Source organism: Suricata suricatta, chromosome 8 (genome assembly GCF_006229205.1).
Source record: "Suricata suricatta isolate VVHF042 chromosome 8, meerkat_22Aug2017_6uvM2_HiC, whole genome shotgun sequence".
Classification (NCBI taxonomy): Eukaryota; Metazoa; Chordata; class Mammalia; order Carnivora; family Herpestidae; genus Suricata; species Suricata suricatta.
Window position 1 is genome coordinate 119,318,419 of NC_043707.1, and position 16,840 is coordinate 119,335,258.

Here is a 16,840-nt window from a genome sequence, read left to right on the forward strand (position 1 = left end):
TCACTACATGCCTTCCAGTCTCTTCTGCTCTGGGGAGTGACGTCAGGTGTCTCGGGGGGGGGGGCGGGGGTGACTTTAAATGTCTCTGGCATTGGACCTCCTTGTGAAGGCTGTAGGGGGACAACCTTGACACTCAAATACTCCTCATTGCCCGTAGCCTCGGTGCGAGTAGGAACATGGCTTGACCTTGCTCCCTGGCCATCAAATTCCACAGTGTCTGTGTGTGTGTGTGCTGCTTTTCCCACCATCCTTCATCGTGGAAGGTGCCACGCAGGGAAGGGCCAAGAGGCCACACAGAGAAGGGTCTGGAGACCACATTATGAGACTAGCCATCAGACTCGTTTGGGTACGTTAGCCCCTCCCATCCTGACCCTGGAGCAACTTTTGGCCAGCTGGGGATGCCGGGCTTCCTTGTTAACCTCCTGCCCTCCTCCCTTGTCCCAGTCTTCCCTCATTCCACACGCATGCATGCCACCTGAAGTAGGCAGAATTCCGACTGTGACCTTGGGGAGTTCTCACTCCTGAGTGTGAGTGGAGCCTGCAAGACTGATGGGATAGTCACTCCTGCGAGTAGATTATGTTTTATGGCACGGGAGACTCGAGGAAAGGGACATTACCCTGGGTGAGCCTGACCTAAGCAGGTGATCCCTTAAAGGGGACTCAGCGTGGGAGGGATTTGAAGCCTGAGTGGGCCTTGGACCTGAGACCATGTGACAAGCTACTGAGTGTGACCACTGGGTAACAGCCAGCAAGAGGACGGGGGTTGGGGAGGGGTTCAGTCTGACAACCACAAGGAACTGAAATCTGCCAACCACCGTGTAAGTTTGAAAGAGGGCCCTGAGCTCCCGAAGAAGGAGGCCCAGCCTCCACCCTAATTTCCGTCGTGTGAAAGGACACCCAGCGTGGTGGTGCCCAGACCTCTGACCTTGACCTGTGGAAACTGTGAGGTAATATATTTGCCCTTTATTAAGCCATTGCGTCGGTGCTAACTTGTTACATAGCAATAGAAAAATAAAGGTATCGTTTTTTCCCAACTTGGAGGACGTTCTATTTTTCCCTCCTTAAACTTCTAAGTGGCAACAGAGCCAACAGTCTTCAGGGTCTGAGGTCGTGGTCAGTGTAGACCCAGGGTTTTGACGCTGAAGGATGGAGCAGGTGAGCGATGGCTGTGCGGACATCGTGTGATCTGCCAGGACCTCCAGACGCTCTGTTTGGAGGTTGAGGGGCACAGAGCGCAGCTTCAGGCCGAGGGGAGGTACTCTGGAAAATGGAGGAGAAAATATATTCCATTCTGCCAGCTGGAGGATTGTATTAACTTCAGAGCTCAAACCTTTAGGAGGGAGAGAGACAAATCGAAATGCTGTGGGAGCCGGCCCCAGGCTGGATTTTCACAAATCCGCCTGTGGTGAAGGATAGTTGTAGGAAATGAGGTGGTTTTCATCAGGGAACAATGAACGCAGTGGGGCCCTGACCGTGATCTTCAGGTCACTGAACTTGGAACCCAGGAGACCTGCTTACTCTCAGAGCTGGATGGGACACTCCGGGGGGTGCGGGGGGGGGGGGGAGGTGATCTTCCAGGGGGCCAGCAGCAGCTTTCCGAGACACGGAGAGAATTCACATTTCATACGGGAAGCTGGATGAGACTGTGCTTTAGTTGCGTCAGAACTAGAGACACGCTTCCCTAGGTCTGCGATGGACGCTGGGAATCTGTAGTGTTCTTTCTTAACCAAACGCTCTAGATAGTCTGTAGGTAACTGAAGGAAGTTCGAAGCAGAGACACAGTAAACACAGGTAGGAGAAGATTCTGCTTAGAGCCCGCAGAGCCCGGCTGGCCTCCGGGTCAGCACCAGGCCTCTCTCTTCCCCGCCCTCACCTGCTCCGCCTGTCGGAGGTCTGTTCTCCCCCCACCCCAGGAGGGCCCCTCAACACCTCCCTGTCTCCGTCTTCCACCCCTGGGAAGGCTCTGCGTTTACTTTCTTTCCAGTTCTCCCCAAAGCAGCTCCTGAGACCCAGACTCAGGTACAGGTGGTTTATTTGGTGGTGGTGGGGGTGGGGGGCGGCCAGGAAGCACAGAGAGAGGGGAGGTGAGGCCAGGAAGGGATGAAAGCCAGTAAAAAAGTGCATTGATACGGGGGCCACTTCTGCGGGCAGGTGGGGCTCACACCTGCCGGAGACCATCTGGGAACTGTGAGGAGCACATGTCAGAACTGCCATTTATCCACAGCCCACCCCTCACTGGTGGCGGGCGGCCCTGCAGACCCCCAAGCTGCCCAGCTCCCTGTCGTTTGCATGGGGAACTGCCCGAGACTGTAGGTGGACCTAAAGGTGGGCTGAGGGGCCGTGGGGCGGGGCATCGGCTGACTGCCGAAGTTTCCATCTGCCAAAGTTTCCAGCACTAAACCTCAGCCTCTCTTCTGAATGCTCATTCCTTCTGCCAATGTGCCTGACCGTGCAGCCAACACCCTGTCCTCCCCACCCCGGGGAAGGGGTGTGGGCTGACCCTCTGGCCCTGAGAGGGCATCTGGCCCGGGCAGACTGTAATTTTGACAGCCTTTCCAGGTGAGTCTAATGGGTGGCCAGGTTGGATAGAACGTTCTGGAGGACCATCGAGTTTCCTTCAGAACCTGAGAGTCAAGGCTTTGTGTTCCCCCCAAGGCAAAACAAGTTTCCATTTATTGAGGGTAAACTTGGATAACGCGCTGGTGTGAACTCGGATAATGTGCCAGTGCAATAGGCAGAGGCCCTACCTTGGAAGTGTAAAACGCAATTTGGAATCTGCTGGAAGGAAGGGAAAACTATGCTTTGAGAACACTGAGGAGACAGTGACTCACTCTGGGGCACAGAAGAGAGGGGATGGAGCAGAGCAGGGAGGAAGACTGGAATGGCCTGGAAAAGGGGGCAAAAACCAGGTTTCGAAGAGGCTTGAATACCTGGTGAAGTATGAATTTTCCACTAGAAGTGATAGAGGGCCAACGAAAGCTTCTCTGCACTTCGGAAGGGTGACAGAGGGTCGTTGCTCATGAAATACCCATGTCCTGTCCCTGGGCATCTAGCAGAGGCAGGTGAGGTGCCCTCCTTACCTGAGGGCATTAAGAGAGAAACTTGCGCTCCCCCCTCCTCGTTCCTGTGGCCAGAGACAGAGGACTTGGAAATGGTGGGACCGTCAGGTGAAGAGGTGGCTTTGGGAGGAGTCCGGGCAGGGGGACACCTGTCTAGTGCTGGACCATGTCAGGAGAGAGAAACACACCCTTGTGTTAGGACACTGCCGTTTGAGGCCTTATTTGTTACTGCAGCTTAGCATGCTTTATCCTAACTAATACAAGAAGGCGATACAAAAGCAAAGTAAATAAACAAAAAAATAAAAAACTTGGATGTAGTGTTAGTACACGCCATCCTCAACCATCCTGTGCGTTGGGGCAGAGGTCCCAACTTTACAGACGTGAGACGGAAGATCGGAAAAGCGAAGGGATTCCCTGGAGGTCAGGAACAGGGACTCACGCCCGGCTGTGTGTGATTCTGACGGTTTGCACTTGGTGGGTTCCCTCCCGGGCTGGCATGCCTCCCACCGGCAGAATGCAAGGTAGTTCTCGGTCCTGCTCGGATGCGGAAGTGACGTTGCATTAGTTTCGAATTTATTTGAAGGCGAATCAGAACACCTTCACACACCGTGCATCAACCCAGCGATTTCACGGCTGTTATTTGTTCGAGGGGGAGAACGATGTTCACCAGGTGCGTCGGTTGGTCTGGAGTTGAGGAGAGAGAGTAAATAAACAACAGGAAAGGTACGTGCAGACCCGGCCAAGCTGGGATGTTTGGGATGTTTGTGGGGTGAAGGCTCAGGGTGGCATGTTGCTCTCGCCCTGGTGCGTCTCTGGTCCGTGGATCCTGAGAACAGATGTGCTCTTCAGGAAAAGAACGGAGTCTTGGGTCCCGGGAAAGGGAGTCCTGTGTCATTTCCAGGGAGTCACGCCTGCCCCGAGGCCTCTCGCTTTATCGCAAACACTTTCTTGGGTAAAACACTAGCGGCTTTCAGTTTCTGGAAACCCGAGGTATGTGAAAACAAGGAGCGGGAACAGTGGGAGCCCTTCACGGCTGCCTGTCTCACTCGCGAGCGATTTTTTTTTTTTCCGGCTCAGACCGGACACGCCGTTCCCGATTTTCATTCCTCGGGGAAAAAAGGCTTCACATTCTGAAAACACAAATATTTATTCTCTTTCCTCAGTGTCCACGCTGCACTTCCTCCCCCTAAGCCCTTGCTCCCGCTGTGGAATGTGAAAGCTGCCCCCTTTTGGGGGACCCCATCTCTGCTCCCGAAGGCTTACCTGTGGCACATTTCTGTGGCCCTGCTAATGAGCCGAGGGGTGACACAGAAAAGGGGCCTGTTTTCCTCCGAGGGTCCATAGAGCGGCCATTCAGACGTGCAGCTGAAAGAACTGTTTCATGGGCCCAGCTGCCACCCTGGCCAAGAGAGCTGTGTGCCCTGAGGTCCGGCCACAGCCCCGTGCATCGGGGAGGGGACCCCGAGCCAGGAGGCTGCCGCTCACGTTTCCCTCATGCGCCTCCAGCAAGGTCACGGGCAGCACCCTGTGCTCCCCTGCCCGCTGCCACTGCGGTCCCCACTCTGACCCTTGTCGGTTCACAGGGAAATGGAACTGTTTCCTCTTTCAATTCGTTTCTTCATTTGCGTACGGATCCCTCATTCTGGAGTCATGCCGGGTCCTGAGGTCCTGCGGTGACTGTGACGGGCAAGGCCCCTGCTTGGAGGCCGGCGGTGGAGTTGGCAAATGCGTTCAAGACCCAGTTCTGGGAGGTGACAAGCAGAGCAGTCACGAGGCCTGCAGTGTCTTTGCGGAAAAGAATCACACTTAAAAGTGGAAGAGGAGAAAGGGACGGGCAGCCTCAGTAGGTGTTCGGAGCTGGGGAGGGCTATAAATGACAGGAATAAATGAAATTGAGTGGGGAATGTCAGAGGGAAATGCTTTGGGCTTCCTTGTTCTCTAAAACTGGGGCAGGGGCGCCTGGGGGGCTCAGTCGGTTAAGCGTCTGGTTTCAGCTCAGGTCCAGATCTCACGGTTTGTGGGTTTGAGCCCTGCATCAGGCTCTGTGCTGACAGCTAGAGCCTGGAGCCTGTCTTTAGATTCTGTGTCTCCCTCTCTCTCTGATCCTTCCCTGCTCATGCTGTCTCTTTCAAAAATAAAATAAAAACATTAAAAAAAAACTGGGGCACAGAGGGAGGAGGCCTGAATTCCAGGCAGGGCTCCGTCCCTAAACTGGCTGGGTGGCTTCAGGGAAGTCCTGGGCTTCTCCGGGCCTCAGTTGTTTCATCTCTAACAAGTGGGCTGATGCCCTTGGTCTGTCTGGAGCGCAAGAAGACATCATAACAGACTGTGGCCGCCATGATCGCTAAAGATCGTGAGAACAATGGCTGGGATACTTTTACTTTTTAGTTTTTTAAAGTTTTCATTTACTTATATATTTTGAGAGAGACAGAGACAGTGCGAGCAGGGGAGGGGCAGAAAGAGAGAGAGGGGGAGAGAGAATCCCAAACAGGCTCTGCTCTGCCTTCGCAGAGCCCGACGTGGGGCTCCAACTCATGAACCATGAGCTTATGACCTGAGCCGAAGTCAAGAGTTGGGAAAAAAAAAAAATCAAGAGTCAGATGCTCAACCCACTGAGCCATCCAGGCGCCCTGCTTGTGTCACTTAAAAAAAAAAGTCCTTACGTTTCTTTTTGAGGTATAACTTATACAGAGTGAGACACACAGGTCTTAAATATTGATGATCCCATCCCCTGGAAAGATGAGAATCCTTTGACCGTCATCTCTACTTCTGTCTTATCGCCTCCTCCCACGGTCCCGGTGAGGCAGGCAAGCCAAGAACTACCATTCATTCCCATTGCATACCAAACTGAGGCTCAGAGAGGTTAGGTTACCAGCTCTAGGTCACACAGCTCTTCAGTATCGGGCATGGATCTGAAGCTGGGTCTGTCAGTTGGCCGAGCCGATGCTCTTTCCCCTCTATCCCGCCAACTGCTGGGCCTACATGCAGCGGCAGGGGCCATGCCTTGCTCTATATCCTCCTTTATGTTCGAGCCTCTATTCTGCCTTCTCAGTGCAGACGATGGGCGGGCTGGGATGCAGAGATGAACCAGTCAGGCTCCTGCCCGCTCAGGGGTGAGACACGTGGTGTAGGGAAGCACAGGGAGGGGGTCTTCACCTTGGAGGAGGTGGGGAGAGGTGAGGCCTCCACCAAGCTACACCCAAGCAAGTGGGGGTGGGGTGGGGCTGGTAGAGCGCCTTAATCCACCCGAGGAGGTGGGCACAGAGAGGCGAAGCAACTTGCCTACGGTCACACAGGAGTAGGTAGCAAACCCGGGTAATCTGGCTTCAGGTCTGTGCTCGTGACCATTCTCCCTGTTGCCCTGCACATGCGTGTCAGTTCGAGCCATGTTCTTGAGAGACTCTGTCAGGCAGAGAGGGAATGGGAGGGAAGGCGTTCCGGGCGGGTGACCCTGCAGGGGCAGAGGCCCGGAGCGGAACTCTGAAAAGCCAGGAGTAGCTGCAGGGCTGTGAGGAGAGGCAGGGGATGGCCGAGGCGGAGCGGGGAAAGCGTGCTGGAAATGGAAGCAGGTGAGAGGACTGGGGCAGGGTAGGGGGTGAGGGTGCAGGCGGGGCCCGGGCCTCAGGCCATCACATTCGGGCTTCCCTGGGCTTGGAGTGGCGGCTTTGGGTCTGTGTGGGCTCCAGTGCCCGGAGGAGCCACCCTCCGCCCACCCGAGATTTCCTGAGTTCCAGCTGCAGTTCTAGTTCCTTCTGCAGGCAAAGGAGCCCTTGTGGTCAGAGGGGCCTCTTGAGCCCAGGCCAGGCGTCTCCCTGCCTCTCTGGGCACACACACCTCCATTCAGCCCAGGTCCCGCCCCTCAAAGGGGCTAGGGGCCCCGAGCAGCCACCCCCCACGTCCGTGGGGGGCCCGCCTGGCTAGGAGGCTGGGCAGCGAGGTTGATAAGACCTGGACCCCAGCGGTCCCCACCACTGTGTCGGCTGCTGCCCGTGCAACCAGAACCATGAGGGCCATCCGTGGCACCAGCTTCATGCTGTGCGGCCTGCTGCTGCTGCTCCTGGCCCTGTGCACACTGGGCCTCGCCTCCCCGTCCAGAGGTGAGGAGGTCTCCCACTGGCCGACAGCCTGGGTGCTGAGATGGGCGGAGGCTAAATGGGATCCAGGGTGGGCTGGGGAGGGGGGTCGGGGAGGCAGGGCAGCAGGAGGCTGGCGTCTAGGAGCAGACAGCCATGGTGACACTTGCAAGGGTCAGGACAGGGGTGACCCTCCATCTGCCCTGTTGGGGGACACGAGGGGGCCTCTTTCTGCAGCCTCATAACCTGCCCTGGGGCTCCTCGGCTCCCGGGCCACCCTCAGGGACTGTGCATGGTGCAAAGGCCAGTCTAGGGGGTCAGAGGCTCCACAGAGAGCCAGCTGACGCCTGGAGCTGCACCGAGTCTGGGGTCCCGCCCATGGCTTTGCTGACTCCATGCCCCCTTCCCCAGCCCTTCCAGCAGGTCTCAGGGTGGGGTCCCACCTGCTGTTTCATTCCCAGAGCTTCAGCCCTGGGCACTGAACCCTAGAATGCCTCACTGGCTCTGTACAGATGGGGAAACTGAGGCTGGAGAAGTGAGGACCTGTCTAAGACCACATAGTGAGAGAGCCCCAGAGCCTCCTGGCTCCTGATTCTCTTCTCTGGGATGTGGCTAATTCCCTCACCAGCTCTGGGCCTCAGTTTATCCATCTGTAGACTTTACTAGTGGGGACCCGGGAGTGGCTGCAAGGTCATTTCTAAAGTCCCTCGAGGAACTCTGATACCTGGGACAGCCCAGCAGACCTTCCCTTCTCCATCCTTCCTGCCCGATCACTGGGGAGCACCTCTGCTCCGTTCTGGGACGCAGAGAAAGGGGCCTGTGTCCCAAGCCCTGCCCAGCTGCAGGCCCTGGCCGATGGCAGCATTGAGCAGCGAGCCTAATTCTCCCCACTGCACAGGTGAGAAAACGAGGCTCCTAAAAATGCAGTGAGCTGCCCAGGGCCGCGGAGCAGCTGAGCCGGGACTCGAACCCCACTCCCAGCTCCACACACTTCCCTGCACATGCTGCTGCCTCCCGGGCTGTCTGGGAAGACCTGCCTCTATGGGGCTGTGTCCCAGGAGCCCACAGTCAGGCCACCACGGGGGTCACGAGGAAACCCTGTCCTATCCTCAGCCCCGGGACCACCCAGCCGACTCCCGCAGCCGAGCGAAGCTGGGTCCACTTCGGTGACCGGCTTTCATGCTGAGATGAAAGCAGCAAAGCTCATGGGCACCCTGCTGGGCCCCCCCCCCCCCCGGGCTGTGACCTCCACGCCCCCCCCAACCCCCCAAGGAGAAATGCTTCCTTACTACGGCAACCACTCTGGGCCGAAATCTGAGAAGCGTGATTTAAAGGCTGACTTCTTGGGGCATCTGGGTGGCTCAGGCGGCTGAGCTGCCGACTTTGTCTCAGGTCATGGTCTCATGGCTCATGGGTTTGAGCCCTGCATTGGGCTCTGTGCTGACAGCTCGGAGCCTGGAGCCTGCTTCAGATTCTGTGTCTCCTTCTCTCTCTGCTCCTCCCCCGACTCGTGCTCTGTTGCTCTCTCTCTCTCACACATATAACTGAACATTAACAAAATTAAAAAAAAAATCAAAGGCTGTCTTCTCCTTGGCTGTCTCCTGGACACCTGCTTCGGCCCCGCCCTGTGCAGGCACCCTACATGCATTACGCATTCCTGCTTGTGACCCGGAAGGATCCTGTAAAGAGGAGGTTGTCAGCTCATTGTACAGACTCACTGCAGGGAGGAAATTGAGCTCAGACAGGTGGAGAGAGTTGTTGGAGGCCACCTTCTGAGCCCTTGTCCTTCCCACGGGGCTGAGCTGTGGGGCCTTTGGCCAGTGCCCTGCCCGGGCATCCACAAGCTGACAGAAGGATCCAGCCGGCCTGACCCAAGTTCAGTCCACACTGCGGAAGGCCTAGGGTCCCGGTCTAGGTAGCGCCTGACCTCTGCCTCCCCCTCTGCCACCCCTTCCTCGCAGGGCACCTCTGCCGGACCCGGCCCACGGACCTGGTGTTTGTTGTGGACAGCTCGCGCAGCGTGCGGCCCGTGGAGTTCGAGAAGGTGAAGGTGTTCTTGTCCCAGGTCATCGAGTCGCTGGACGTGGGGCCCAACGCCACCCGGGTGGGCGTGGTCAACTACGCCAGTGCGGCGAAGCAGGAGTTCCCGCTGCGCGCCCACGGCTCCAAGGCGGCGCTGCTGCGGGCCGTTCGCCGCATCCAGCCGCTGTCCACGGGGACCATGACTGGTCTGGCCATCCAGTTCGCCATCACCAAGGCCTTCAGCGACGCCGAGGGGGGCCGTGGCAGGTCCCCCGACATCAGCAAGGTACATGTCCCTCCCCCCCTCCGCCCCGCATCTCCTTCGAGAGCTTCACCTGCGTGATTCTCAACCCCCTCGACCAGGTGGCCGTCTTATAGTTGTGTATTAGACCCACCGAAGCTGAGTGGCGAGCTGGGATTTGCGCTCAAATCCACTGTCTGACCCTAGGACCTCAGTCTGGCGAGCCCTTGATTATCTCAGTTTAGCTGACCTTGGCTCCCCAAGGCAGAGTGAGGTAGTCCAGATGCTTTTGTGCTGGACTGGATTCAAGCCCCCCACTCCACCAGACGGGCTGTGCCACCCTGAGCCATCTATGCGTCTCACTGCCTCTGTTTCCCTTTCCTATGAAACGAGAGCAACGTAACTGCTTCTGGAGGGGCTCTCAGGAGGACTCTGAGTTCAGAGCCCAAAGCGCCCAGAACAGAACCTGGCAGCAATAAGCCCCGTGCTCTCAGCACAGAGCCCAACGTGGGGCCCGATCCCACGAGCTGTGAGATCATGACCTGAGCTGAAATCAAGAGTCAGAGGCTTAACTGACCGAGCCGCCCAGGCTTCCTGGCTCATTTTTTATTGAAAGGCTTCAAGGGCAGGGATTCTGAAAAATGACATGGTGTACCACCAGCCGACGTCAGGGAGGGCTCTGGGCAGGGTGCTGAGGACTTCGCAGGCCTGCTGCCCTGGTGTGATTTTCCAGGACTCCGCCCAGGGCCTGTGAGGCGGGTCAGGTGTTCTCTCCTCCTCCGGGCTCCCACACCCCCTTCATCGCCCTCGATTGCCCCGAGGAGTCACCAGGCCCCCAGCCCACGCAGCTTCTGATCCCCACGCAGCACACACCTGACATAAAATGCCCAAGGAATGCAGTCCTCCTCGGAGGTGGTGTCCTCATCTTACCAATGGGGAAACTGAGGCACAGGGGCTTACGCGTCCTGCCCAGTTAATAAGCAGACAATAGCATGTTGACAGACAATAGCATATAATCCTGGCCATGACAGGCCTCAAAGAGATGGCCCAATCGGTCTTTGTGAGGGCCATTTATAAGCTCTGACACGAGGTTGATGGGCATGATCAGTGGGAGGATGTGGTGGCCTGGGGTAACCCTAATTGAGACGGGTGGTGAAGGGGATAGGGGTGACATCTATGGCTGTCACACCTCCAGTTATGTGTACGCTCAGATCAGGCCAGTGGCCTGGGGTGGGCAAGTGCGGAGAGAGGGTTCCGTCGGGCCTGGTGAGTTGGCCGACCCGCCTGGATTTCACCTGTGGGAAGCCCCGACAAGGTGAGTTCTGGTCCCAAGGCTGGACTGACAGGCGGGCAGTGGGCTTCGGGAGAACGGGATAGCCTGCAGCAGTGGAGGGTCCTGGGGAGGTGAGCTTAGGCCTAGGGGTGGGGAGATGCCCACCCCCTGGGGGTCCACAGGAGTGATACGAAAAATAATAGTTCCCCTTTCTGGCTTCTTACCATGAATCATCTCACCACGATGACTCAGGAAGGCAGCTGCATTTCCAGCCCAGGCCTGCCTTAACCACCGTACTAAGAGTCACCAGGACAGGGGTTTGGGCTCCGGGGGCCAAGGAGGAGGGTACCCAGGAATCAGAAGCAGACCCAGGTCAGAAGCAGAGAAGTGGTCAGTAGGGCGGGATTCTGAGCCCCAGACTTGAGCAGGGCTGTGAGCAGTCTCAGGTGGGAGTCGCCAGGGCTGAGCCCCGCACCAGGGTCCCCTGTCTTTCTTTCCAGGGTACAAAGAGAGGAGCCATGTGGGATGGGAGCACACAGTGCTGTCTCCTACGGAAAGGGCAATGTAGCATCCTGGGGGAAGGGGGGGGGGGGCGCCGGGAGGAAAGGGCTGCATCCTCCTGTGGGAATGGCCCCTTCCCAGGGCTTAGAGGGGAAGAAGGATCACCAGACTGGAGACCGAGCCGCCATTCGCTAGCCTCGCCCGCCCTCTGGTGGCCAAAGGACAGAACTGCATGGTGCCGGGCGCACTTCCTCGGCCCGGTGCTCAGGGGCCTCAGTCCGAGGAGGGAGGCAGGGTCCTGTCTTAGGATGATCACAGAGGTGCCTGCCTAAAGCGGGAGAGATCAGAGGCCCTAGTCAGATGGGAGAACACCTCAGCCAGGTCTTTCAGTCAGAGGAAACCTATCTCCTCTTCTGCTAGCCTGGTTCTCGGCCCTGGGGCAAGACCGTGGCGGGGAGTCAGACCCACCTGCACCAGACTAGCTGGGTGACCTGGACAAGCTCTGCTAGTGGCCGTGGGTGCTTACTGGAGGGTCCAGCCCAGCCCAGCGAGGGAGGAAGGCCCGGTCTTCTCATGTGCTCCGTGTGTCGCAGGTGGCCATCGTGGTGACAGACGGGAGGCCCCAGGACAGCGTGCGGGACGTGTCTGCACGGGCGCGGGCCAGAGGCATTGAGCTGTTCGCCATCGGCGTGGGCCGCGTGGACAAGGCCACGCTGCGGCAGATCGCCAGCGAGCCGCAGGACGAGCATGTCGACTACGTGGAGAGCTACAGCGTCATCGAAAAGTTGTCCAGGAAGTTCCAGGAGGCCTTCTGCGGTGCGCTAGGCTGGGCGGGGACGGACAAGGCTGGGGGCTTATGAGGAAGCAAGGGACCGGGTGGGAAACGCGGGTGTCGGGGCGGGGCCACAACGGGGGCGTGGCTGGACAGGGCCTGTGCGTGGCTGAGAACATCGGGGCGGGGTTGGAGAGGGCGGGACTGAGTCCGCATTGGGGACTGACAGGGATGAACAGGGCAAACCTGAGGGGCAAGGCGGGGCCAGGGATGGGGCGTGGCTAGAAAGTCGGTAGGAGAGGGGCTGGACAGCGCGGGGCTGAGAGAGTCCGCGCAAGGGCGGCCAGTGATTCTGGCACTAGACTGAGGGCCTGGGGGTTGGACTTCACCTAGTTGGGGGTCTCAGTTTCTCTGGATGTGTGAAGGACATCCTGCCTGAGACGTCCAAGGCCCTGTGACTGTGAGATTCTGAGTCTCCTCTTGTCCCCACAGTGGTGTCAGACCTGTGTGTCACAGGAGACCACGACTGTGAGCAGGTCTGCCTCAGCTCCCCGGGCTCCTACACCTGTGCCTGTCGGGAGGGCTTCACCTTGAACAGCGATGGCAAGACCTGCAATGGTCAGTGGGCTGGAGGCAGGCAAGACCCGGGGAGGGTGGGTAGGGGAGGGGCTGGGGCTTGGCCACTCTCTAGGAAGCCCATCCGAGCCTCTCAGCACTTTGTTTCTGGACCAGTCTGCAAAGGTGAAGGATGTCTTCTAGAACTTGGTGTCTGCAGAAAGTTATCTTCTGAACTCTGTCCTTTCTGTCACGGTGGGTGGTATGCTGGAAGGAGTTACGTAGTCTTGAGTTCAAATCTTGGTGCCACTACTTCTGAGCTGTGTGACACTTTTGGAGCCTCAGTTTCCAATGCTATATTAGACGAGGCAGGAGCCTTGGCTTTCTAGGAGTTTTGAGGACAAAGTGGGATGGGATAATCCCTGGTACAGAGCTTGGTGCATGAGAGGTACCCGCTCAGGACGAACAGCTGGTCCCTAAGCCCCATCTCCTCGCCTTCCTGCCCTTCCCAGTCTGCAGTGGCGGTGGTGGCAGTTCGGCCACTGACTTGGTCTTCCTCATTGATGGATCCAAAAGCGTGCGGCCGGAGAACTTCGAGCTGGTGAAGAAGTTCATCAATCAGATCGTGGACACGCTGGACGTGTCGGACAAACTGGCCCAGGTGGGGCTGGTGCAGTACTCCAGCTCCGTCCGCCAGGAGTTCCCGCTGGGCCGCTTCCACACGAAGAAGGACATTAAGGCGGCTGTTCGGAACATGTCTTACATGGAGAAAGGCACCATGACTGGGGCTGCCCTCAAGTACCTCATTGACAATTCCTTCACCGTGTCCAGTGGGGCAAGGCCTGGTGCCCAGAAGGTGGGCATCGTCTTCACTGATGGCCGGAGCCAGGACTACATTAATGATGCTGCCAAGAAGGCCAAGGACCTCGGTAGGTGCTTCCTGGACCCCTTGGTAGGTGCTGCCTGGACCTTGAACACCACTGATGGCCAGGAGAACATAGGGGACAGCTCTACTCTAGCTCCTCTATTCTGATTGAGGTTCAGTGTGAATGAGGAGGGATCAGTTTATCCAGGTCTGTCTGTCCGTCCTTCCTTCCTTCCTTCCTTTTTCTTTCTTTCTTTCTTTCTTTCTTTCTTTCTTTCTTTCTTTCTTTCTTTCCTTCTTTCCTTCCTTCCTTCCTTCCTTCCTTCCTTCCTTCCTTCCTTTCTTTCTTTCTTTCTTTCTTTCTTTCTTTCTTTCTTTCTTTCTTTCTTTCTTTCTTTCTTTCTTTCTTTCTTTCTTTTTAAAGCATTTATTCATTTTTGAGAGACAGAGAGAGACAGCTTGAGCAGGGGAGGGGCAGAGAGAGAGGGAGACACAGAACTGGAAGCAGGTTCCAGGCTCTGAGCTGTCAGCACAGAGCCCAGCTGGGGGCTCGAACACACAAACTATTAGATCGTGACCTGAGTTGAAGTAAGACGCTTAACTGACTGAGCCACCCAGGTGTCCCTAACTCTTTCCTATACTGATGAGAAAATGGAGGTCCCAGAAAAGCAAGCCGCTTGTTCTGATGGTCCTTATGTAGGTGGGGCTGGGAAATTTTCCATTTGAAGTTTCCTAAGGACACACCAACTGCTGGAAGGCAGCACCACTTTGGGACAGGCCTCAGTTTTATTGTCTGTTAAACGAGGGTAGTAATAGCCACCTGGTGGACGGTACATGAGCTTACAAAGCTCCCAGTACAGGGAATCCGTACAGGTCTGGCGGGCAGTAGAATCTCAGCGAATGCTCATTTCCTCTCTGTCTTTGTCCCACAATTCCTACAGGCCCCTGTGCCTGCAATTCCAGACGCTGCCACCAGGAGGTGTCTGTGTTGATTGCCTGGGCATTCCCCAGTAGGCTCAGCCTTGGCTGCCCCATCCCCCAGGGGCCACTGCCTTCCATCTTGTTCCTCTCCGCAGGCTTTAAGATGTTTGCTGTGGGTGTGGGCAATGCGGTGGAGGACGAGCTGAGGGAAATCGCCTCAGAGCCCGTGGCAGAGCACTACTTCTACACGGCTGACTTCAAGACCATCAACCAGATTGGCAAGAAATTGCAAAAGAAGATCTGCGTGGGTTAGTGTGGCCAGAGATGGCATTGATGGGAGGGGTGGGGGGCTTTGGGGGAAGACTGTGGAGCCACCCTGGAACTGGATGTGGGTGGGGACAAGTGGGAGGGGCCGGGGTGACACCAAGAGTTGGCAGAACCACGAGGAAGGCTGGTCAGTCTAACTTTGGCAACCAGCAAACATATTCTGAATGCACTTTATATGAATGGCACCGTTGTTAGGACTTTCTGAATATTAAATCATTCGATCCTGTGTGGTAGGGTAGGTTCATCCCCATTTTACAGACAGGAAAGCCAAGCCTAGAAGAATGGAACAATCATTAGGAGCCGGAGGAGCTAGGAGCTGAACCGTCCCACCTCCCCTGACCCTCCTAGGGGTCGAGGACACGGATTCCGGAGCCAGACTTGCCTGGGTTTGCCATGTTCGCTCTGACACTAGCTAGCTGTTGGCCGTGGACAAGTTGTTTCACTTCCCGGTTCTTTATTTGTAAAATGGGGTTAATGATTTCAAACCAAAAGTGTTGGGCGAAGTCTCCAAGAGGACGTAGAGGCTCCCAGTGGCAGTGTCCTGCGCCTAGTAGGTGACCAGTGTGGGAGTGCTATTTTGGGGGGTTTTCATCAGGGCTCGGAGGGATGGGGAAGCCATTCAGGGTCCCCCCCTCCGTCACTCCTAGGAGTTCCGTCTCAGAACCCTACTCGCCTCTCTCTCTCTGTCTTCTCAGATCTCCCAGACCCCACACTCCCCCAGGACTCCCTGGTCCTGGCCCCGGGTCATGACTGCTCTGCACCCCCTCTGCCCTGCCTGGCCACCACTCACCACCCCCTCTTTCTCCCCCTACTTCCTGTCCACTCCAGAGGAAGACCCGTGTGCCTGTGAGTCCCTTGTGAAATTCCAGACCACGGTGGAGGGGCTGCTGCAGGCCCTGACCAGGAAACATATCCTTTTCAGAGGCGGCTGTGGGGCAGGGGGGCGGGGCAGGGCACTGCGGGGAGGGGAGGGGGGCTGCACCCTTTGCCTGTGGGTCCCAGCGCTGGGGCTCTGCCTGGCCTGCCTCCTGCTGGACACAGCGGGCATGGGCAGTGAATGGATCAGCTTTGGGACTGATCCTGTCAGAGGCAGAGGCCCCTGGAGGGCCAACAACGAAACTGAGGCGGAGGCCAATCTCTAGAGACTGGCAACGCTCAGGAGAACACGGTGCCCATGGACTCCTCGTTTCTCAGGTTCTTGGTGACATGACTGCCCCCAGTTTCAGCTCAGATGGGGCCGGGAAGCGCTCCCCACCTCGAGTTCCCACTCAGGATGAGGGGGCTCCTGGGTGAGGGCCCAGCAGGCCTAAAGCTATGGCGGCTCAGGGCTGGGCGTTCAGGGCTCACAGCACGGGGCTGGTTTGGGGGAGGGCACCGCTGGGAGGGCGGTGACTGGGTAAGATTTGACGCTGGGGAGAACACACACCACAGAAGTAGGGAGAATGCCCTGGAAGAGGGGGGCGGGGAGGGGGACAGGAAGTGGGGTCCGGATCCCACACATCGAAGCCTCTCCTTAACCCCGGGTCCACTGGAAGTTGTGAGTAAGCGGCTGGCTGTCCTGGAGAACACCGTCGTCTAAGGCTCCCAGTCCCTGCCTCATCCTCTGCGTGTCCCCACCTGCTGCACAGCCCGCGGATCCTGTGTGTGGCCCCTGGAGCCCGGCTTTAGTTTAGCTTCGCCCTTTCCTGAGGGGCGTGGGGGAGGGGGAGGCCCTGAGGGCACCAGGCCTCCCCCTCCTCCGCAGTCCTGCTGGCCCTGTGGGGTGCATGTGTGAGTGTGCTAGGGGCGTGGCCGCGAGCGAGTGCGTGTGCATGTACACACGTGTGCTAGGAGCCTGGCAGTACACACGTGGCAGCATTGGGAGCCTGTGTGTGTGTGTGTGTGTACACCTGAGGGCAGGTGTGTATCTGGAGCAGGGGGGCGTGTGTTGTGAGAACACAGGGGTGAGTGTGGGAGGGACTTCATTTGCATTTTGTTCAATCAAAAGCTTAATATATTCCTATTTTTTTTAGTTAACCCTTTCTTGACTTCGAGTGCTGTGAATCTCTTTTCTGAGTTTTTGATTCCCTTTTGAAAAACAATTAAATATGATGTAAGTTAAGCCCTGAATGAGGAGGCCAGAGGCGGCGTGGTCATTTGGGGGAGCAAGAGCAGGACAAAGGTGGCGGCAAGGTGGCGGGGGCGACGGTAGCAGGGGGGCAGTCCGCTGCTCCAAAGCCAGTGCGCGTGCG

The 16,840-nt window shown here is 57.3% G+C and overlaps 1 protein-coding gene across 2 annotated transcripts; it reads left to right on the top strand.

Moving 5' to 3' along the window:
* Nucleotides 1-6,592: 6,592 nt before the first annotated feature.
* On the top strand, nt 6,593-16,636 carry MATN1 (matrilin 1). Of its 2 annotated transcripts, none has more exons than XM_029948486.1 (8): nt 6,593-6,628; nt 9,094-9,440; nt 11,763-11,985; nt 12,434-12,559; nt 13,009-13,425; nt 14,438-14,590; nt 15,438-15,518; nt 16,139-16,636. In XM_029948486.1, exons 1-8 carry the CDS (start codon nt 6,619-6,621, stop codon nt 16,186-16,188), a joined length of 1,407 nt encoding a protein of 468 aa, XP_029804346.1. In that variant the 5' UTR covers nt 6,593-6,618; the 3' UTR covers nt 16,189-16,636. The 2 variants fall into 2 exon arrangements, with proteins under 2 accessions (XP_029804346.1, XP_029804345.1); XM_029948485.1 differs by lacking the exon at nt 6,593-6,628 and adding an exon at nt 7,043-7,156.
* Nucleotides 16,637-16,840: the final 204 nt, after the last annotated feature.